This window comes from Lutjanus erythropterus, chromosome 19 (genome assembly GCF_056507025.1).
Source record: "Lutjanus erythropterus isolate fLutEry1 chromosome 19, fLutEry1.hap2, whole genome shotgun sequence".
Taxonomy (NCBI): Eukaryota; Metazoa; Chordata; class Actinopteri; order Lutjaniformes; family Lutjanidae; genus Lutjanus; species Lutjanus erythropterus.
Window position 1 is genome coordinate 11,775,125 of NC_139335.1, and position 23,485 is coordinate 11,798,609.

Genomic DNA, 23,485 nt, shown 5'->3' on the forward strand with positions numbered 1-23,485 from the left:
AAATATTCTAAAGTCTAGGTTCAGTCAATGAATAACTTGTTTACAGTCTATAATTACAGCCGACAGTCAGAGAAAATAAAAATAAGCCCTCAGACATGCAACTTTCAAGGTGTCATAAACAGTCTGCATAGCTCTCATGGTAGTTATAAGTTCTTGTCTATATAGCTTAAGCCAGAAATTTCTACCACCACCACTAACTGGACATAAAATATTTAATAGGTCTCAAAAAGTCTCATAAATTATAGTTATTAAATTAAACAAATGTCTCTAACCCACAAATGTATTTCATGACCGAAATCTGAGCTCCAAGGGCTGTTGAGCTACCCCTGCACTGACACTCTGCTACTTTATGCACTTCAGAATACTTTATGTATTCTCATAAGCCTGACTTATATTTTAGTTTGTTATTAAATACTTAAACATGCTCTGCTGGATTTTTGTGCAATTTTGGGTCCCTCTTTTGTTTTACTACTTCACTTGATGCAATATTGCTTTACAAACTGGCCACAATGGGCCCAGCAGACTTTTCTTGCTTGGAGGAGTGCACTCAACCCTTGTGAGATTGAGCTTAACCATCGAAGGCTGTCAGGATATCAAACATAGATTCTCTGTACATTCTTTGATGGAAGGACTATTTTGTCAAAGGCCATGCTTTTAGACTTTCCATTTTTGGCTGACAATATAGTAGTTACTGCCAACCTCAAAAAAGGTTTGCAGCCTTTTCTGGCTTCTTGTGACTCTGACACTGACACTGACTTTGGATTTAGTATGGGCCCTTGTTGTCTGACTCAGCCTTAACTCTGCTCAGTTAGGCATGGGTTTGTGAGCCTGCAGCCTTCCTGTCCTGAGCTGGGTAGCCCACTGCCTGCTAGCCCTCAGCCAGCTCCACTTCCTGAGTCAGCTAGCCACTGGCCTTCTAGCCCCGAGTCAGCCAGAGTCAGCTAGCCACGGCTGGCTAGTCTCTTGCCAGCTCCAGCTACTGAGTTGGGTAGCCATCAACCTGCTAGCCTCCTGCTGGCTCCAGCTCCAGAGTCAGCTAGTCATCAACCAGCCAGGCTTCAGCCGATCCCTGTCCCAGAGCTGGCTAGCTCCCTGGCTGGTTTGTCCTCCAAGTCCCAAGAATCTCCTTTCTGGGGAACCCAAAGTGGGGTTCCAGGCGACATCAGTGTTCTATGTCATCCTGCTCCATTTCATTGAGTACCGTGGTCTCTTCTAAACTGGACCATGCCTTAGAACTGGACAGTATCTAGACTGCTAGCCTCTAGCCAAATGACCAGTAGACCAGTACAGAGCCAGCCATTACTCTACCCAATCCTGCCCCAGAGTCAGCTTCTGGGAGGCCCTCCAAAAGAATGCATGGCCCTCACTGATGTTGTGTTTCTCAGCTGCCCAGTGTCCAGCATACCAGAGCCACAGCTACCCAGCACCATGGAGATAGTGCTGCTGGGCACCATAGAGGTTCCACTCCCCAGTACGCCTACCAGTGTCTTTTCAGTCCCTGGGTTGGCTGACACCAAGAAAGTTCCTGAGCCGGACTGGCCAATGTTAAGTCTGCTCTTGAGTCAGCCTTCCTCTCTACTGTCTCAGCTGGACTGCAGCAATCTCTAGCCCTGGCTAGGCCACAGCCATCACCAGCCCAAGATGGGCTGCAGGCAGCTATCACCAGCCCTGGCTGGGCTGCAGCCATTGCCAACTCTTGTTTTGGCTGGGCTGCTGCCATCTCCTGCTCTCGAGCTACAGCAGTCCTCAGAGTCCAAGTTGTATCAGTCTTCAGTGCCTGAGCTGCACTCATCCCCGTCTCCCGTCCTGCCTTCATCTTCACTGCCAGCCACCAGAGGGGTTTTGTTTTTGTCACTGCCCCTCCAGTGTCCAGGCCAGCATCCAGAGGTGTTCCACCCTCCAGCCCTGCCTCCTGGTCCTGCCCTCCAACTCTGCTCGACTGGCCTGTCCCCAGGCCATCCGCCTGAGGTCTCCAGCTCAGCCCCTGGGTAGCCCCTGGGTCATCTGCTTGAGCAGCCTTGCCTGCTTGTTTCTGCTCTGGGCTGTTGTCCGAAGCAGCCCCTTTCAGTTTGCCCTGTCTTTGGGCCACTTGTCTGCATTTCTGCCAGGCTGTCCAGCCATGATGATGATTTTTGTAAAGTTTTTACCTTGATTTGGCTTTTGGATTTTTGCCTACTTCTATTCCTGTATTCCTGTAAGCTTGATTTATATTTTCATTCTTTATTAAATATTAAAACTTGATCTGCTGACTTTGTCTGCATTTCTGGCTCCTTCCTTTGTTTTAATACCTTCACTTGACATGTAATATCACAAATTAAAAAAAAACCAAATATATTCATCTTATATAGATATTTAAAAAACATTCAATCAGCAAATGATTATAATGGACAAGCTAGACTGGTTTAATGAGAGAGATGGAGAATTAGACTAAACTAAATGGCTTCAGAGTGCTTGGATAGGTACAGGTTTGCCGAGTCCGGGCAGGATCACAAACTGCTCTGAGTTTGTTCAGTACCAATTCAGGTCAGAGGTCAACTTGGGCCAGTCACCTTCACATGGATCGTGGATAATCATCTAAATTATGTTCAGAAACTGTATGACTCTTGTCAGTCATGGTTATGTTCTTGTTGTACAAATGTTCAAGTGAGGTTGCTAAAGTGCAATAGACAAAGTGTGGCATAAAGTCCAATAAGCACCATAGGTAAACAAGTTACTGAACATAGCATAATGTTACTCATTGGGTATGTGATGGGATACTTTTGGGATGGATGTCTTAGATCCTCCATGTTCCCTCAGGATGCACTACACGAGCAGTATGGATGCCTTGACAGTGTCAGTAGAAGATATTAGTGCAGTCTTGGTTTAGGCCTCACTTATCAAATAGAGGTGTGCAAAGAAGCAAAATGTACCAAATGAGGAATGACGTATTGTATGTACTTTTACATACATTCCTTGGATTTATGACTGTCACTGTTACAGTCATATTCAAAAGAAATGTTTGTATTTCTGAAGATGTTACTATACTCAGCAAAGTATATTGAAAGTATGTAATATATTTACTGGTTGGGGATGAATGTATATCAGTGAAAGATTTAATTTGGGAATTCAGGGAAATTCTCAACGGTGTGACTTCAAGCGCTGACTTCACTTCACAGTCTATTTAATTTGTCAGCTGCATTCTAAAGAAGGGCTTATGTGATTAATGGTTACAAAGAACACCTTAACTCCACCAGCTGATTTTCTATTGTTGGGTCTCATTCCCAGGTCGTCTCCCTGGATTGTAACTCAGCAATCAACAATCTTTCTCCAGAATCACTTACTGCACCTTCAGTCAAGGGGGTTTATGTGTAACAATGTCATCATGCAGAAACATACATCAGGAACTGAACACTGAGTATTTCAAAATATTTCTGAAGGATCAGTGGCTTCTTGAACAGGATGTAAATAGAAATAGGGAACAGAATTAAATTTTTGAATGTGGATGGGACACTTTCAGTCAGGGTGAAGGTAGGTGGATCTATACTTGTACATTTAAAATGCACGTCCACATTCGCATCTTTGCTGTTGAGTGAAAAACACTGCTCTCAAAATGTCAACTTTATATATATATGTATATAATATTACTCTTAGTTTTCAAAATGCATTTTTGATGTAACAAAGGACTTAAGATACATCAAGAAACTCTTTATTTTAGATTTGTTTATTTCTTTATGCCTTTTCTTTTCTTTCTTTTTTCTTTCTCATTTCCTTCCCTCCCCAACTCAGTGTTTTTTGTTTTGTTTTTCTTTTCTTGTTGTTAATTCTGTGTACATTCTTATTATTTTTTATGACATTAGTAACTTAAACTACAGCAACACTTGATGCTGCACACAAGACTTTTTTATTATCTGAAGCATACTATACTATAATATGAGGGCTAAAAAAAGTAGAGCTCGTCAGTCATTTTCCTGTTTTGGTTATGACTCCTGCTTAATCCTGTGTGTCGACTCAGCAGTTTTCTGGCAATTCTACCCGACCCTAAGCCAACTACAATAAACATGCAGAATTGATTGTACTTAGTAAATACCTGGCAATGGCCATACCTTACATACAAGACCTTATTATTTTTTATTGCAAACACATTTGAGAAATAAATAGATTGTTTAGGGAAATAAATCTCTTTAAACTTGGGCTATGGTGTTAACAACATATCTGAATATGTCCTATAAATATATCCCTCTCTCTATGCCAGACACGAATCACTGATCCCTCCTTTGGCTGGATTTATTTTTGACCATGGTAATACCTCGTGATCTGCTGTTAAGATGGAAAATAATGAGCCAAGTTTGTGCAAAACTTGGAAATGAAAGTTGCACCTGGAGAAGATCCCAGACTCCCCTTTCAATAAATAACTTGTCATACAGTTAGTCAGTATATCAAACCTATCAAAAAAAAAAAAAAAAAGCTGCACCATTTTCCTCACAGCAAAATATTAATGATATTTGTAGGGAAAATATTTTTGGTGTTAAATTATCTGACCTGGCTATCTGCCTTGAAGTCTGTTCCCAGGAGACATATAACACTTACCCAGCATTAATGGAGACTCCATCAGCGTGAATTTCATATGGCCTGTAACTATACACCAGTGACATTTCAATGCTTCTCCAAATTTAAAACCCATTACTGGCTGTGATATCAAAATTAACAGGACATGAGTGCCTACCATAAACTGTGTCAAATACCCAACAAACGATGCAGTGCATTTTAAAATTGGGTATGCTGTTGACATTACTAGCGTACTCAGCATTTACAAGCACAATCAAATCCAAAATATATCAACCTAATAATACTGTCATGTTACTGACTGTGCTTTTTCAACAATGATATTAATATTCATATTGTGTTGGAGATATGCCAAAATACAGGAATTTGAGTTATATATCAACAATATGGAAAATGCAAATTAGAAATAAAAATTGAATTAATTATTTAAAATTAATTAATGAATTAAATATTATACTTGTACATGTGTATTTTGTTAAGCATCAGAATATTCAATTAAATCCAATATCTCTAAATATTTAGGTGGTGTTTGTAAAATGTTAATTATATATGTGGAAACTGAAATGTGCTTATTCATTTATTCATGCTTACGCTTTTTAATGCACAGAACATATCACTATCAAGCAACAAGGTGTCAAGCATTCCTGACCAAATTGAGGAGGGCACTTATGCTGAGGAGGCAGACTCATTGCGTATATAAAAACAGCAGCTCTGGACATCTGCTCTAACTGATTGGCATCATTCAGAGGTAAGTGCACATAACTGTCCCTATGGCATGTCTCTATGACACTACTATACTGTATCACCATTTATTAATAAGATGTTGCTTCAATGTTTCACTTTAATTACTTAGCTTATCTCTATGTGTTAAATTTGGTATAATTTTAAATGCAAATATACAAACTTACATTGGTTTTTTTAAAACTTGTTTTCTAGCATCGGGACATACCTCTGGACATAATTTCTGTTTCTGCATCAGTTGGGGTAAACAAAATAAAAATTTAAACAAAACAAAACAGAAATAAGTCAACTGTAAGTTTTGTAACACACTTGTGATTTATGAATCTATATTTAATCTCTGGTGTTTTCAGTCTCCATTAAAGTGCCACCATGAGCACCGACGCGGAGATGGAGCAGTATGGCGCTGCTGCCATATACCTCCGGAAGCCCGAGAAGGAGAGGATTGAGGCCCAAACTGCTCCATTTGATGCAAAGACAGCCTACTTTGTGGCTGATACAGATGAGATGTACCTCAAGGGTAAACTTGTGAAGAAAGAGGGTGGCAAAGCTACCGTGGAAACAGACGGCGGAAAGGTACATAATTCATTTTACTTTTTTCAACAAAACTCTCTGAATCTGTTTCCATCTAAGACCTTTTTGTATTGAATGATAACTGACTTTTATTTAAAATGATGTCTGAGTAAAACATTTAGTTAAGTATTCATTTGTCATTGTATTATGGGTGAGACTGAGGGAGGGAATTTGGTGAATAATTATACAACTTGAAATACCACAGTAAAAATATATATTTTTGTCTATTTCATTCAAAGACCATGACTGTAATAGTCTATTACATTCAATTGATATAACCTGACATGAAATGTCTTTCAGTATCACGTCACCTTTTAACTCAATTTTCTATTCAGTCTCTCACTGTAAAAGAGGATGACATCCATCCCAGAAATCCTCCAAAGTTCGACAAGATGGAGGACATGGCCATGATGACCCACCTCAACGAGCCATCTGTGTTGTATAACCTCAAAGAGCGTTATGCATCATGGATGATCTACGTAAGTTCTTACTTTTATAATGTAAATATAACTTACATCTTTATGTATACAAATGTTCAAATATTGTGTATTCTCTCAACTATTACAGACCTACTCTGGGTTGTTCTGCGTTGTCGTGAATCCCTACAAGTGGCTTCCTGTGTATGACGCTACATGTGTGGCAGCATACAGAGGCAAGAAGAGGATTGAGGCACCACCCCACATCTTCTCCATCTCTGACAATGCCTATCAGTTCATGCTCACTGGTAAGACCAATGTAACTAATGTTAATATTTGTACATACAGCACAGTAGAAGCGTCTTGAAGGCCGCAAAAAAAATGGAACTAGTGTGATGCATGTATGTTTGTATTTCAGATCGTGAGAACCAGTCTGTCCTGATCACGTAAGTACAAAACAAACTGCCATGTAAATCTTGATAAACTTTGTGATAGTGAAGCAGAATCTTGATGATGTGTTTCTAATAACCCAGTGGAGAATCCGGTGCCGGAAAGACTGTCAACACCAAGCGTGTCATCCAGTACTTTGCAACAATTGCAGCTATTGGAGCTAAGAAGGCTGAGCCTACAGCTGGCAAAATGCAGGTAAAGTTGGTTATTCAGGATAAATTCAGTTTGTGAGAGGAAAATTGTTGTTTAGGAAAGAAGTTTATGTAAGTGCAATCTTCTCATACAGGGCTCCCTTGAGGACCAAATCATTGCAGCCAACCCTCTGCTGGAGGCTTATGGTAATGCCAAGACTGTGAGGAATGACAACTCCTCTCGTTTTGTAAGTGTTGAAAGAGCAAAAAATAAACATAGGAGACTTTAGCTGCATATCAAGAATCCTGCTAACTTAAATCTGATATGCTTAGGGTAAATTCATCAGAATTCACTTCGGAACCAGTGGCAAGCTGTCCTCAGCTGATATTGAAACTTGTAAGTAAATTTATACATCTTGCTCAGTCACCTTTTTGAATTTTATTGTATTATGTGCTGTAATCTGACCTTCATTTCTCAATCTTAGATCTGCTGGAGAAGTCCCGTGTCACCTTCCAGCTGTCTGCTGAGAGGAGCTACCATATCTTCTATCAGCTGATGACTGGCCACAAGCCTGAGCTCCTGGGTATGATACTACTTTAACTTAAAATAGAACTTTGAACAATATCAGAAATAAAACACCAAACAATACTATGTATTTCTGCTGTCCTCTTCTAGAGGCTCTTCTGATCACCACCAACCCCTATGACTACCCAATGATCAGCCAGGGTGAGATCACTGTCAAGAGCATCAATGATGTGGAGGAGTTCATTGCAACTGATGTAAGATTACACCTCACAGTTTAAGATAACGCATCAAGGTTAATTGTTGTAGATTTAAGATATATAAAATTTATTTCCTGTATAACACAGACTGCTATTGACATCTTGGGCTTCACTGCTGAGGAGAAAATGGGCATCTACAAGCTGACTGGCGCTGTGATGCATCATGGCAACATGAAATTCAAGCAGAAGCAGCGCGAGGAGCAGGCTGAGCCTGATGGCACTGAGGGTAATTGCTAAAAGAATACAGTCTCATCATCAAGTTTTCTGCTGTGCAAAATACTACCAAGTACATGTGTATTTAGTATTTGTTGTGTTTCTCGATATCAGTGGCTGACAAAATCGCCTACCTCATGGGCTTGAACTCAGCTGATATGCTGAAAGCTCTGTGCTACCCAAGAGTCAAGGTTGGCAACGAGATGGTGACCAAAGGTCAAACCGTGCCACAGGTAATTAAAAGGACATTTGATGTTTGAAAAAAGGGAAATATTTGCATTTTGATAAGGAACTATTATTCTGAGAAATCCTCACACTAAAATCCTTATTTCTAGGTCAACAACGCTGTCAGTGCTCTGTGCAAGTCTGTCTATGAGAAAATGTTCTTGTGGATGGTCGTCCGTATCAATGAGATGTTGGACACAAAACAGGCAAGATCTTTCTTCATTGGAGTGTTGGACATCGCTGGATTTGAGATCTTCGATGTGAGTTGACAGAAAATATCTGAGCAAGTTCAAACTTATTTTGCCGCAAGATTCTAAATACTTTTTTGTAAAAACAGTTCAACAGCTTGGAGCAGCTCTGCATCAACTTCACCAATGAGAAACTGCAACAGTTCTTCAACCACCACATGTTTGTTCTGGAGCAAGAGGAGTACAAGAAAGAAGGCATTGATTGGGAGTTCATTGACTTCGGTATGGACTTGGCTGCCTGCATTGAGCTGATTGAGAAGGTAAGACACAATCTGTCTGGTAGAACTGGATTCCTGTTTTTTGACTACCTTCTTTTAAATTTGACACAATTTCCCTTCAGCCAATGGGCATCTTCTCCATCCTTGAAGAGGAGTGCATGTTCCCCAAGGCTTCTGACACCACTTTCAAGAACAAGCTGCATGATCAGCATCTTGGCAAGACCAAGGCCTTTGAGAAGCCAAAGCCTGGAAAGGGCAAGGCTGAGGCTCACTTTGCCCTGGTTCACTATGCTGGTACAGTGGACTACAACATCAGTGGCTGGCTGGACAAGAACAAGGACCCCCTGAATGACTCAGTTGTTCAGCTCTACCAGAAAGCTTCAAACAAACTGCTGGCTATGCTGTATGCAGCACATGCCGGAGCTGAGGGTAAGAAATAAGCACTCTGTGCACCCAATACAGATGGTATGCGCCATCTTAAACCAGCTGTCCCAATCAATACCCATGATTTCAGAAACATCATGCATTCTCATTATATATCCATTAAATTTCACTACAATTTTCTTTTATTAATGGTACGATGGCTGACATTGCTGTATCTTGATTAGCTATGCAGAAAGTGCAGTTTTAACCTTACTTGACATGCAATAATGTGTGTGTCTGTTACATTTGGTTTGGAGCAAAGATGATGACTGCGCTATTGTAATATATTCATTGATGTGACTTAATTTTAAAAAAAAAATCTGCATTCCGCACAGTAAAGACCTCCTGTTCTACTTAGTCAGTATCATTAATACAAGTGCTTTTTGAATTGTTTTGCAAAACAGAGGCTGCTGGTGGTGGCAAGAAGGGTGGCAAGAAGAAGGGTGGTTCCTTCCAGACTGTGTCTGCTCTTTTCAGAGTATGTATTCTTTCATATTTTTGAATTACAATTGGAAAAACTCATCTGGAAAAAAACTGACCCACTATGTGCTCATCCACAGGAGAACTTGGGCAAGCTGATGACCAACTTGAGGAGCACTCACCCTCACTTTGTGCGCTGCCTGATCCCCAATGAAACAAAGACCCCAGGTAAGAAACGCATGAGCCAGTGCTGTGTACATTGCCATATACATTACAGAAATGTTTTAATACAATATCTTTACAATGTACAGGTCTTATGGAGAACTTCTTGGTCATCCACCAGCTGAGGTGTAATGGTGTGCTGGAGGGCATCAGAATCTGCAGAAAGGGCTTCCCCAGCAGAATCCTCTATGGTGACTTCAAGCAGAGGTGACTTAGAAGTCGTAGAAACAATTCAAGTTGATTTCAGCAGACTTTATAGTGTAAAACACTAGAAAAAATAGGAGCTAAATATAAATGAACATACTTTTCCTTGTAGATACAAAGTATTGAATGCCAGTGTCATCCCTGAGGGACAGTTCATTGACAACAAGAAAGCTTCAGAGAAGCTGCTGGGCTCCATTGATGTGGACCACACTCAGTACAAGTTTGGACACACAAAGGTTCGTTCTCATAGTCTACATTAGGTTTATAGTTGTACTGTTGTATGCACGTTTGCTAAAGTTTTTTTTTTTACTATGAAACAATACAGGTGTTCTTCAAGGCTGGTCTGCTGGGTACCCTGGAGGAGATGAGAGATGAGAAACTGGCTGAGCTGGTGACCATGACTCAGGCTCTTTGCAGAGGATATGTCATGAGGAAGGAGTTTGTTAAGATGATGGAGAGGAGGTAGGATTATCATATACTAAACTAAACAGATACACAGAGAAACTAATAACATCCATATCAAAGATTTTGGTTGTATTAAAACAGTCAAATGTTTTAGAAAATGCTGCTGATGTAAAATTATGCTTTCTTTTGATTTTTCCAGAGAGTCTATCTATTCAATCCAGTACAACATCCGCTCATTCATGAATGTGAAGAACTGGCCATGGCTGAAACTGTACTTCAAGATCAAGCCTCTGCTGAAGAGTGCTGAGACTGAGAAAGAGCTGTTGCAGATGAAGGAGAACTATGATAAGATGCAAACAGACCTGGCTGCTGCCCTGGCCAAGAAGAAGGAACTGGAGGAGAAGATGGTTTCCCTGCTGCAGGAAAAGAATGATCTGCAACTCCAAGTGGCTGCAGTAAGTAGGAAACAAAAGAAAGTTTGATTCTATCACATACTTCATACTAATAGAAGAAGTGTCTTCTAAAACCAAACAATGTGAAAATCTTCATTGAGCAAAATAATGAACATATTGTATGTTCAAACTGTACTATAGGAAGTTGAGAATCTCGGTGATGCTGAGGAGAGGTGTGAGGGACTCATTAAGAGTAAGATCCAGCTCGAGGCCAAACTCAAAGAGACAACTGAGAGACTGGAGGATGAAGAGGAAATCAATGCTGAGCTGACTGCCAAGAAGAGGAAGCTGGAGGATGAATGCTCTGAGCTGAAGAAAGACATTGATGACCTGGAGCTCACCTTGGCTAAAGTGGAGAAGGAGAAACATGCCACAGAAAACAAGGTTCACATAACTTGAAATATACACTAATACAAAATGTTGACATGATTCTATCAGTTTAAAATATGCATAGATATTGATGTTAACAACAAAACACTTACTGTATTTTTGTATTCCTTTTTCAGGTGAAAAACCTGACTGAGGAGATGGCATCTCAAGATGAGTCTATTGCCAAGTTAACCAAGGAGAAGAAAGCCCTCCAAGAGGCCCACCAGCAAACACTTGATGATCTGCAGGCAGAGGAAGACAAAGTCAACACTCTGACCAAGGCCAAGACAAAGCTGGAGCAGCAAGTGGACGATGTAAGAAAACTTGTTTTTACCGTGTGTCTAATTACTTGCCATTCTTGGTATTAATGCTTTGTCTTGTCTCAAATTGTCTATTATTAACTGTCATCTTATAGCTTGAGGGATCCCTGGAGCAAGAGAAGAAGCTCCGCATGGACCTTGAGAGAGCCAAGAGGAAGCTTGAAGGAGATCTGAAACTGGCCCAGGAATCCATAATGGATCTGGAGAATGACAAGCAGCAATCTGACGAGAAAATCAAGAAGTAAGTTTTTTGTTTGTTTTAGGTTATTAATCCTTTCAGTATCTCACACATTACACTCCAACAACAGTTCAAACTGTGACAGCAAAACTTTTCTTGGAAACTTCATTAAGGAAAGACTTTGAGATCAGCCAGCTCCTCAGCAAGATTGAGGATGAACAGTCTCTTGGTGCTCAGCTTCAGAAGAAGATCAAGGAGCTCCAGGTAATGTATTTCAAATTAGTATGAAAATCAGTGAATCAATAACAACATGCTCAAGGTAATAAGCCTTCTTGATATTACTTCCATCAAATCTAGGCTCGTATTGAGGAGCTGGAGGAAGAGATTGAGGCTGAGAGAGCTGCTCGGGCCAAGGTTGAGAAGCAGAGAGCTGACCTGTCCAGGGAGCTTGAGGAGATCAGTGAGAGGCTTGAGGAGGCTGGTGGAGCAACAGCTGCTCAGATTGAGATGAACAAGAAGCGTGAAGCTGAGTTCCAGAAGCTGCGTCGCGATCTTGAGGAGTCGACCCTGCAGCATGAAGCCACCGCTGCAGCTCTCCGCAAGAAGCAGGCCGACAGTGTTGCAGAGCTGGGAGAGCAGATCGACAACCTCCAGCGTGTCAAGCAGAAGCTGGAGAAGGAGAAGAGCGAGTACAAGATGGAGATTGATGACCTCTCCAGCAACATGGAGGCTGTTGCTAAGTCAAAGGTGTGGGGTTTGCTTAAAAGTGAGGGATTTCCCTCTTTCAACATGTCAGGAATAAAAAAGCAGATATACAAGAGTACTTAGAATAAAGAATATAACCATAAGTGTAGCACTTGTCACCCTTGTGTTGAAGTCATCACTGATTATTCAGTATAACAATCGCTTTAATGTACTGCTCGAAACAAAAAGTATTCAACAGTTTAATTTCATGTTTTTAAATATATAATGTTTTGTTGCTGATAGGGCAACTTGGAGAAAATGTGCAGAACTCTTGAGGACCAGTTGAGTGAACTCAAAGCCAAAAATGATGAGAATGTTCGCCAGCTGAATGACGTTAATGGACAGAAGGCAAGACTTCAGACAGAGAACGGTGAGTTTGTCATAAATGACACATCTACATATTCAGTGGCGTCAGATAAGTTTAATAGTGTCCTGTATTGTAGAAATAAACTAATGAAAATCATTAGAATAATCTTCGCCAATAACACATGAATGTTTTGTCATTCAGGTGAGTTCTCTCGCCAGCTTGAGGAGAAGGAAGCTCTTGTTTCCCAGCTGACCAGGGGCAAGCAAGCCTTCACTCAGCAGATTGAGGAGCTGAAGAGGCACGTTGAGGAGGAAGTGAAGGTATGAATAGTTGATCTCTTATCTTCAGAATGGTGCAGGTCATGAATCCATACAGTATTTAGATGTAATAGGTTGATTACAATATCCATCTGACCTGGACTGTGTGCTTAACAGGCCAAGAACGCCCTGGCCCACAGTGTTCAGTCAGCCCGCCATGACTGCGATCTGCTCAGAGAGCAGTTTGAGGAGGAGCAGGAGGCCAAGGCTGAGCTGCAGAGAGGCATGTCCAAGGCCAACAGTGAGGTGGCTCAGTGGAGATCCAAATATGAGACCGATGCTATCCAGCGCACTGAGGAGCTGGAGGAGGCAAAGTACATTACCCTTTTTACTTTTTCATAGAGAAATTATTTTTTGCTATCTTTTGTTCAGTTAAGCACAAATAAATTCTCCTTGATTAAAGGAAAAAGCTTGCCCAGCGCCTGCAGGACGCTGAGGAATCCATTGAGGCTGTGAACTCCAAGTGTGCCTCTTTGGAGAAGACCAAGCAGAGGCTGCAGGGTGAGGTGGAAGACCTCATGATTGATGTGGAGAGAGCTAATGCTCTGGCTGCCAACCTTGACAAGAAGCAGAGGAACTTTGATAAGGTAAATGGTTAAACTGGTAATCAAAACCAATTTTGTCATAAGAAACAGACATCCATATATTTTAAATAAGCATTTAACAAACCTATTCAATTCCAGGTCCTGGCAGAATGGAAACAGAAGTACGAGGAGGGCCAGGCAGAGCTGGAAGGAGCTCAGAAGGAGGCTCGCTCTCTCAGCACTGAACTGTTCAAGATGAAGAACTCTTATGAGGAGGCTCTGGATCATCTGGAGACCATGAAGAGAGAGAACAAGAACCTGCAGCGTACGCCAGTCTTACTATATTTATTGTTACTATTATAGCAATTCTTGTTTGATGTCTAGTACTGTTGCTTATGAGTGTTTGTGGTGGTCAAAGCCTTGACACATACAATTTCCTGGATATTACTTACTCTAATTATGTTTGTCTTTGGTTGCTCTATAGAGGAGATCTCCGATCTGACTGAGCAGATTGGTGAGACTGGAAAGAGCATCCACGAGCTGGAGAAGGCCAAGAAGACCGTGGAGACTGAGAAGGCTGAAGTTCAGTCAGCACTGGAGGAAGCTGAGGTAATATATTTTACAATTACAGAAATTTGTTTTTTTGAATTAAAAATAAATTAGTCCATGCCAGAATCCATTCAAGAGACCTTTATTAACATTATTTATTAAATAAATTAAAGGGTACACTGGAGCACGAGGAGGCCAAGATTCTCCGTGTCCAGCTTGAGCTCAACCAGATCAAAGGTGAGGTTGACAGGAAGCTGTCAGAGAAGGATGAGGAGATGGAGCAGATCAAGAGGAACAGCCAGAGGGTGATTGACTCCATGCAGAGCACTCTTGATTCTGAGGTCAGGAGCAGGAATGATGCCCTGAGAGTCAAGAAGAAGATGGAGGGAGACCTGAATGAGATGGAGATTCAGCTGAGCCATGCCAACAGGCAGGCTGCTGAGGCCCAGAAACAGCTGAGGAATGTCCAGGGACAGCTCAAGGTGAGCTTTGTGCAATTGCTGAATTATAAAAAAATGTTTTGAGAGTGAACAAAGCAACAAACCTAAGGTAAACTATTTACTTTAATGTTGTCAGGATGCCCAACTGCACCTTGATGATGCTGTCAGAGGACAGGAGGACATGAAGGAGCAGGTTGCCATGGTGGAGCGCAGAAATGGCCTGATGGTGGCTGAGATTGAGGAGCTGAGAGCCGCTCTGGAGCAGACAGAGAGAGGACGCAAAGTGGCTGAGCAGGAGCTGGTTGATGCTAGTGAGCGTGTTGGACTGCTTCACTCTCAGGTTTGTTTTCAATATTTCAGAAAACCTGTCTTTGCCCATAATAAATATGCATATGGACCTCATTATACATACAAAAAAATGTATCAAACTAAATGTGGCTCTTTCTGTTATTCAGAACACCAGTCTCATGAACACCAAGAAGAAGCTGGAGTCTGACCTTGTCCAGGTTCAGGGTGAAGTGGATGATTCTGTTCAGGAAGCAAGAAATGCTGAGGAGAAAGCCAAAAAGGCTATCACTGATGTGAGTTTGCATCTGTGCCTCTGCTACTTTAGAAATAATTTCACTGCTATATGCTGTAATTGCACTTATAATGCACTGATATTATATATTGAATTTGTATTATTTCAGGCTGCCATGATGGCTGAGGAGCTGAAGAAGGAGCAGGACACCAGTGCTCACCTGGAGAGGATGAAGAAGAACCTGGAGGTCACTGTCAAGGACCTGCAGCACCGTCTGGATGAGGCTGAGAACCTCGCCATGAAGGGCGGCAAGAAGCAGCTCCAGAAACTGGAGTCCAGGGTATGAAGTGCTTAGACTTTAAATTCTCCTAATATTTTTGAGATGTAATTTACACTTTCAATGAATAAATTCAGCCTTTCACAGCACTAAAATTCTTCAGTGGATTAATCATCATAATTTTACAGGTGCGCGAGCTGGAGTCTGAAGTTGAAGCTGAGCAGAGACGTGGAGCTGATGCTGTTAAGGGAGTCCGCAAATATGAGAGGAGAGTGAAGGAGCTGACCTACCAGGTGATTTAAGATTTAACTCAAAACTACAGTTTATTCTTAACATTCTGTCTCCATGCTTCATTGGTAACAATTCTTTATTTGTCTAGACTGAGGAGGACAAGAAGAATGTCAACAGACTTCAGGATCTGGTGGACAAGCTGCAGCTCAAAGTCAAGGCTTACAAGAGACAGTCTGAGGAGGCTGTAAGTCAAATATTTTGTGATCTTAAACTAGGGAAAGTAGCACAAATAAATAATGGCATAATGAAACTATATTAATATACTGTAGTATTAAAAAATACAACATACTTTTACTCCAAACCTTTCACAGGAGGAGCAGGCCAACACTCACATGTCCAGACTGAGGAAGGTTCAGCATGAGCTGGAGGAGGCTCAGGAGCGCGCTGACATCGCTGAGTCCCAGGTCAACAAGCTGAGAGCCAAGAGCCGTGATGCTGGAAAGGTAATATTTTTTCTGTGGTAATACTTAGCTAAATATTAAAAGAGTGATGTCATGGTTCTTATGTATGGTGCTCACAAATACATATTTCAGTGATATAAAATTCAGCACTTGTAGAATCATATACCACCATACAGGATGATACAGTTTCTAAATGTCCCTTAATAGTTTGTGTAAAATGTCCAATAACTTATCCATTGAAATAATTTGTTTTTGCTTGTTTTTTCCAGGGTGATTCTGCTGAATAAGAGGCCACACCAAAATGAAGCTTTTCAACAGAGTTCATAAAATATGAACAAAACTTCATTTAACACTGTAACATTTCAATAAACATGCACATTTCTCAATACCTTGTATCTGTGTTTTTTCTGTTAAACTAATGCTTGCACTGCAAAGTGTGTTTGATGATATTGTATTTCTGAAAAAAATATTTGCTTTTAAAGAAGAGAAGAAGAAATACTATTACTATCACTTGTTGCTGTTAATCCTCCTTGAGGGAAATTCGTTTCTTTCACTCAACTGAAGCGAACAATTGATTCTTTGATTTAAAGAAACCTAGATCAATAGAGATGATGCAGAACAGGTTTCTAGCTTTAATTTCCTCAGAGTTCGTATTATTCATTAAGTTTTGTGGTCCCTTAACACATCTTCTCTGATGAGAAGCTGAACAGTTACTTTGCTTTCAAAATTAATTGATAAGGGTCAACTCCACAAATATTTCTTGTGAACATTTACTATATTATACCCACACATCTATAAACATACACAAGTAGAGAAATGGAAGGAGTACATGTCTACTCTGACTGGTAAGTTTGCCATGTAGACTGACTTTCCTTTGTAAATGTTTGACCTGGCCTTTGAACTTGAGCTACGACTAAAACCAAAACCAAAACCCTAAAGCTCTAACTAATTCACAGAAGGTGTTCACACACATTAAATCTATTTGCAAGTTTATAATAGTAAGCCTGTAATCAGTATAAAAGCAACCATTAAGGCCATGTCCGATGAAGTAAAGACCCAAAGCTATTTTCTCCATCATATAATCCATTGGAAAGGCAGTCTGTGTTGGCCAAGGCCACACAAAGGGACCGTTAAAGGGTAAAACTGTGCACACACTCTCCTCACTTCTTTGTTCAGTACACAGGTTAATTTAATTTACTATCAGTCCTCTGCAGCGATTGCTGGTTCAATTCCTCCCTGTGGCCCATTTGCTGCATATCTTCTGCTCTCTCCCAAAGTCGGTATTTTTAACATTGTTCAATGCAAAAAAAAGCACTTGAACCATATCAATTTGTTTGGTTGACGTTTCCGGTTTCATCTGAGTTGGCAACGTTTACACAATTATAACGATTCTAATTCTATAAAATAGCAGTGTATATTTCACATTAAATATTAAAGACAAGTCGTGGTAGAAATGACCTCAAGTGTATATGTAAATTTGCTGAATTACTGTTACATTATTTATTGAAAAACTCAAAAGAGGCATTGCAACAATTGACATGAGAGGAGGTAAGGAGTCAGACCTTGGGGTGTGTCAGTTTCTTCAGATACAGTTGTGTGTGCGTGGTTCTGATGAGGTTTTTGTGTTTAGAGAAGAAAAGATGGCTAAAAAGAGCCTTCTTGGCTGTCCACAGCTATAATCTAAAAAACTCAAGTGGATGGGGGAGTCTACACCACAATTTTAAAGTTGCGGTTCAGACTTTGCCATCAGTTAGAATGATTTTTAAAACCATATTTTTATAGCTATAGTTATATTTACTGCTCTTGGTGTAGACGGCCCTTTGCACTCTCCTGTTTTATGACCTTGTTGCACGGATATATCTAGACTGGTGGAATAGTTGTTGTCAAGTTGACACTACACTGTATATTGATGTCTGGAGTCTACTTCCTGAGCCAGTACTGTAGTAAATACTTGTGTATACTTGTGTGTATACCCTGCAACTGTGAAACCGAGAAATCTGAGGAAAAGGATTCACTGTACATGAAACGTCACTGACAATAAAATCCTTTTTTATGGGAGCTATTTGGTGTGTGGCACTATCTGTTTAAACCCTGTAAAATACTGGTGTACTGTAACTGTATACCAGTGACATTCTGAAGCTTCTCCAACATTAAGACTTTGCACTGGCTGTGACATTAAAATTTAACAACCACAAATGCCTATCACAAAGTGTTGCAACTGAAATCTGGTCTTTAAATAAATCTTTGTTTTTACTGGAACACATACTTCACAAACCATGCTCTGCACTCGAGCTATTTTGTGTAAGTAAACTGTTAACATTACTCACATTGTAAATATTTATAGGTATGAGTCATCTAAAGATAAAAAAATAATATTGGGAAATGCATTATCTATGTTTAGTTTTGTTTAGTATATTTGATTTATAAAAGAGAAATGAAAACATGGTTGCACCAGATTTAGTGTGCTGCTAATTTCAATCTGTAGTCCTACACATAACAAGTAGACACAATAAACCAAATTTAAAGTGCAGTACACACTACAGTACATGCAGGTGTCTAACATAATAAAAGCGGAATGTACACTATGCACAGTACAAAATACAATATGAAATACACAAGTACACAAGTGACCAGGTTACCAGTGCAGATGCCTTACAAAATAAAAACAATAGGTGCACACTGCACAGTCAAAATATATTATGAAATATGAAATATGCAATTACTAAATTTTTAAATGACCAAGGTATGTAATATATTGTACATAAAATAAGATTAATTTTCAAGCATCTGTAAAATATATTTGTACCTATAGACTGCATATGAAATCATGTATTAACTTTTAGACTGTATTTTTATTTCTATGTAACTTTTTTTTTTTAATTATGTTTTGGGCTTTTTGCCTTTATTGGACAGGACAGCTGAAGAGCAAATAGGAAAATGGGGTAGAGAAAGAGGAGATGACATGCAGCAAAGGGCTGCAGGGGGGAGCCGAGCTGGCGGTCGCTGCAGACGACCAATAGCCTCCACACATGGGACAGACGTTCTACCAACTGAGCCACAGTGCCAGCCCCTATCTAACATGTTTACCAATTGATTTAATCACAGATCATATATACAGTATGTGTTAGGATATATTCCTGCTCCCTATAACCTTAACCAGGATGAGCAGAGTGGTTGTAAAACTGGTGCCAGGCTTCCTTGTAATACATAATCTTGTAGTCCAGTTTTATTTGTTATTCTTAGATCTGTTCCCCAAGGCCTCTGACACAACTTTCAAGAACATGCTGCATGACAGGCATCTTGGCAAGACCAAGACCTTTTAAGAAGCCAAATGGCACAGCCAAGCCCCCCCCCCCCCCCCCAACTTCTCCCTGGTTCACTGTGCTGGTACAGTGGACTGTAATATAAATGGCTAGCAGGACCAGAACAGGGAACCCCTGAACAGATCAGTTGTTCAGCTTTACCAGAAAACTTTACCAAACTGCTGGCTTTCTTTTCCTGAAGATTTGGAGAAACAGAAACACCCTAAGATTGAATGGCCGCTATTGATAATGCATTAAACATCAACAGTTAATAAGTAACTAATACTCTGAGTACTTTTTAGAAGAATACTTTTTTAACACCAGCAGTTTTACTGGTAACTGAGTAATATTTCAGTAAATAGCAGTACTTCTACATATTTTCAGTACCCTTTCCACCGCCAATATCGGACATGAAAAAGTGGTATTGAGCGTCTCTTCGTAGGAGACATTAGTTAGTTAAAAAAACAACAACATAAAAATGAAAAAAAAAACACTCAAAAAATATGATTTTGCCACACATATATCTCTAAGAGTATGCACAGTATACAAGGATTATTATTATTATTATTTAATTATAATTCATTAGCCTGTTGTTCAAAGTGAGAACAGGCCTATATGGACATGAAGCAGTCATTAAATTCACAAACACAAATCACTTAAAAGAATGTAAAACTGAAACCACTGACAAGTTGCTGTCTAAGATTATTGTAGGACTTAACAGTTATTCAGTGACACTTGTAACAGTGAGGCATTCACTGTTATGGAATGACAATTGGCTTATAAGCTCAAAACCATTGCAGGCATTTAAGTACTCTCCTGCAGCTACTTGCTGGCTGGAGAGCCCAGTGCTCTCTGGACACTTAAGAGAGGTCACAGTCAGTATAAATTAATAGGAATCCTAATAGCGCACTAAATTTATGACCAGTTCCAGTTGTTGCCAACAGGGTGCATTCATACACACAATGCTGACTTGCTCATTTGTAATGAAACCATGCTTATGTTAAAGGTTACATTACCCAGCAGCAGTAATTCAAGTGTTGCAAAATGATTAAAAAATTGTCATTGACTGACACTGCAGATATTATGTTTTTATTGTCTTCTTTTAAATCTGAGAACGAGTAAGAGACAACATCTGGTGAACAGCTTTTAACAGAGTGAAAAGTTCATTTGTACATGCCACAACCTAATTAATTCAAGTTTTTAATTTTCTTCACTGTATTGTGACTGTTTTTTCTTTTTTTTCTTACAAAGACAAACTGGAAGCAACAAAGCAGCACAGTGTAACTATAAACTATAGGACCATTTTTAATATGAGAAAGAGTGTTCAGAGGGTATCACTGGGGTTTTTCCTTACAGTCAAAAAAGATTTCTGTGATAAACAGGAGAGGGGAAACTATAGGATTGCTCATTCAGACAGAAAACAAGTTATTGATACTTGAATTTGCTTTTACAACAAGATGTGAACAAGTGCCAGTCCTTGAAGAGTGGCTGATTATTTACCTTTTTATTTATTTATATATACATTTATTTCATAAAACAAGATTACAATTTGAAGGACATTGATGTAACTACATACTGCAAACAATAGGTTACATGATGTTACAACCAGGAAGGATTATTGAACAGGAAGGATTAATTAACTGCCGTTAAGCTCTTGCCTTTGTGGCACCAGACACTTGCAGTCTGCATAAGAAGCACAGGTGTCGTTGGACCTTGGGGCAGATGCTATTTATGATGACACTGCACACTAACTGGTGAGTTCCAAGATATTTTTAGTGGCCACCAAGGTATTTGATGTAAAGACAATTTCCTTTGTTTAGAATGACAAGGACAATATCATATCACCATTCAGCACAGCTGTCTGTATGCCTGTTATGAATACATGCGTGCACTGTGGAGAGAATAACTAGGCTGCTGCTTAATATGGTCTTAATATTGTCTTACTCAACACAGATGTTAAGGAGATTTTGGTAGAGCTGCTTCAATTTGTGCCAGACATTGTCCTGATGTGAACACAATTGTTTGTGACTCACAAGAACATCCCCCACCATGCTTACATATGTAAGATAACAAATCAAATCAAAACACAACAGTCAAGATTATTTGAATGTAAAGTAAGCTTTGGTTACAGCATTACCATTATTAATAGTCTTGTACAATATATTTTTCTGCATATAAGGTAAACTTTACTACCAGCTTTCTTTTCCCCGTTATCTCTTCACAAGTTATTGTATTTCATGTTAGGCTGTTGAGCTAGGTTGTTAATTGCACACATCCTGAAAACACAACCTAAATAAGCACACAAGATATCCTGTCCTGTCTGGGCTCTTTATTCTGAGAGGTCAAAATATGGAAAACTAAATCAAACAAAGAAAAATAGAAAGAGCTTAACCCACGCCACTTTTGGTTCCCTCAGCGTTACTGCCATGAAGAAGTCTTAACACTCTTTTAAAGCTTCTCAGGCTCCTCCTCGTCAGACATATTTGGCATGTTATATTTCAGTTCAAGGGCTTAGTGCAGAGGCTCATCTATACACATCTACGAGACTCAAGGACAAAGGAGAAGGTCAGCTGGAACAATCTGTCTGTCTTCTCTACAGCTTCTAAAAAAATGCTTGGTCCTTTCAGTTATAGTGATGAGCTGATAACTTGCAGCCATACCATAATGCAAAATGAGTCATAGCTTTTACACATTACAGTAAAACAAGAACAATGCATTTTAACTCTGCTGGATTTTAATCTTGCACTTTAAAATTTCTCTAATACACTTTAAGTAACTCATGGTTGCATCTTCTCACAATAATGAAAACACTGCAAACCATGACAAAGGATTTTGAATTATCTCTACACACTTTCACTTTTTAATAAATTCACTGGAAGCAGCTGAAGCTTAAAACTCAGAAGAAAAGAGAAAATGTAAAAGGAAACCAAATTTGTGTGTGACTGAAGAGTTGTTGGTCAACTCAACTTCTCAAGCTTATGGAACATGTTTTCTCAAGTACAACTAAATTAATATCTAATGCATTTGACAAAAGAAGTTTGTCTTGATTTACCTCAACTAGCCTTTTCAAATTCAGTCATCCAGATATTAGCTTTTTAAAGTTAAAACACACTGAGGTACTACAAAAATAATATGCTGCTGTATTGCAACAGAAAAATACACATTCATAAAAAGGTAAATACTCTGACCTTGAAGTAACGCCAGCAAATACATATCTAGTAAGTCAAAAAGTGAAACACACTATTAAACTATTGCAAAATGTAATATAACAAGTTCTTGCTGCATTTATGCACCACTGGTGGCAGTCACACTGCTGTGACTGAAACATCTACGTTGTGAAATTATTACATGTAATTTTATATTTTATACTTTAATAACTTTATAACTACAACATTCCTTTATCATTGATTTTTGGGGTTACAACAGCACTAATTAAATGGCAAACTTGGGATGTCTCTGTTTAAGTTGACCACTACAAAAGGGTTTAAATACAACTCAAATCAGCTGATGAATTTTGTCACCAGAGATGAGACAGTGCACTAATGTTCTGTATTCAAGGTGACACAGCACATAGCCACACAAACTTTCAGACTTAGAAATTTGCTACTATATGAATGTAAAGAGAGACACATATTTGTATGACACATGCAGACTCAAAAGTAATACAGAGCCATAACTAAATATCAGAATCCTGTCCCTTTGTTGTGCAAAAAAATAGCACCTAATGTATTTAAGCACACCAAGGCTTCCATCAAACAAGCTGTCTGAAAAAACGACTGAAGACCTCTGACCTTACTTGAATAGCATGTTTGACACATGCTATTCAGGTTGGCTGAAAAAAAATGAAGACCCTTGACCTTCTTTGAATAGCTTGTGCAACACATGTTTGTACAATAGGCCACCTACCTATTGAGGTCACATGGGTGACATTCCTCAAGGTCATCTCCTTGGTTAACGAAATAGTTTGCTCAACAAGCCAGGTTAAAAATACATAAAAGTCATGGTCAAGGCAAAAACATTAAAGTACACGTTTATTTTCCATTGCTTATTAGACATTAAACTTTTAAGTTATACTAATCCTGGATACACTTTTCATTCATGGTGCTATTGCAGTTCTGGAATCTCTAACATCTTGTTTATTGGCACAGGATTTATTCTGGGTCTTATCCCAGCCTAGATGGCAACTGCTCGTCCACTCCATTCCAAGGCGATATGTAATCCCTCCTCAGCTTTTATGGAATGGCGCTCAGCCTCAATTTTATTTCAGACATCTGAGATGTGTG

The 23,485-nt window shown here is 39.6% G+C and overlaps 1 protein-coding gene across 1 annotated transcript; it reads left to right on the plus strand.

The window, feature by feature from the left end:
- Positions 1–5,186: 5,186 nt before the first annotated feature.
- On the plus strand, positions 5,187–16,286 carry LOC146309367 (myosin heavy chain, fast skeletal muscle-like). The gene is made up of 41 exons (XM_084743407.1): positions 5,187–5,290; positions 5,479–5,526; positions 5,634–5,856; positions 6,189–6,332; positions 6,421–6,577; positions 6,688–6,715; positions 6,803–6,914; positions 7,006–7,098; positions 7,184–7,247; positions 7,336–7,434; positions 7,527–7,630; positions 7,721–7,859; positions 7,961–8,079; positions 8,182–8,331; positions 8,409–8,579; positions 8,660–8,966; positions 9,365–9,438; positions 9,521–9,608; positions 9,692–9,809; positions 9,919–10,042; positions 10,132–10,268; positions 10,411–10,666; positions 10,805–11,047; positions 11,170–11,346; positions 11,448–11,593; positions 11,704–11,794; positions 11,888–12,277; positions 12,518–12,644; positions 12,783–12,901; positions 13,016–13,212; positions 13,302–13,485; positions 13,582–13,747; positions 13,907–14,031; positions 14,145–14,453; positions 14,548–14,751; positions 14,867–14,992; positions 15,101–15,271; positions 15,397–15,501; positions 15,588–15,683; positions 15,811–15,942; positions 16,170–16,286. The coding sequence occupies exons 3-41, from the start codon at positions 5,653–5,655 to the stop codon at positions 16,185–16,187; spliced, it is 5,814 nt and encodes a 1,937-aa protein (XP_084599533.1). The 5' UTR covers positions 5,187–5,290; positions 5,479–5,526; positions 5,634–5,652; the 3' UTR covers positions 16,188–16,286.
- The last annotated feature ends 7,199 nt before the right edge of the window (positions 16,287–23,485 follow it).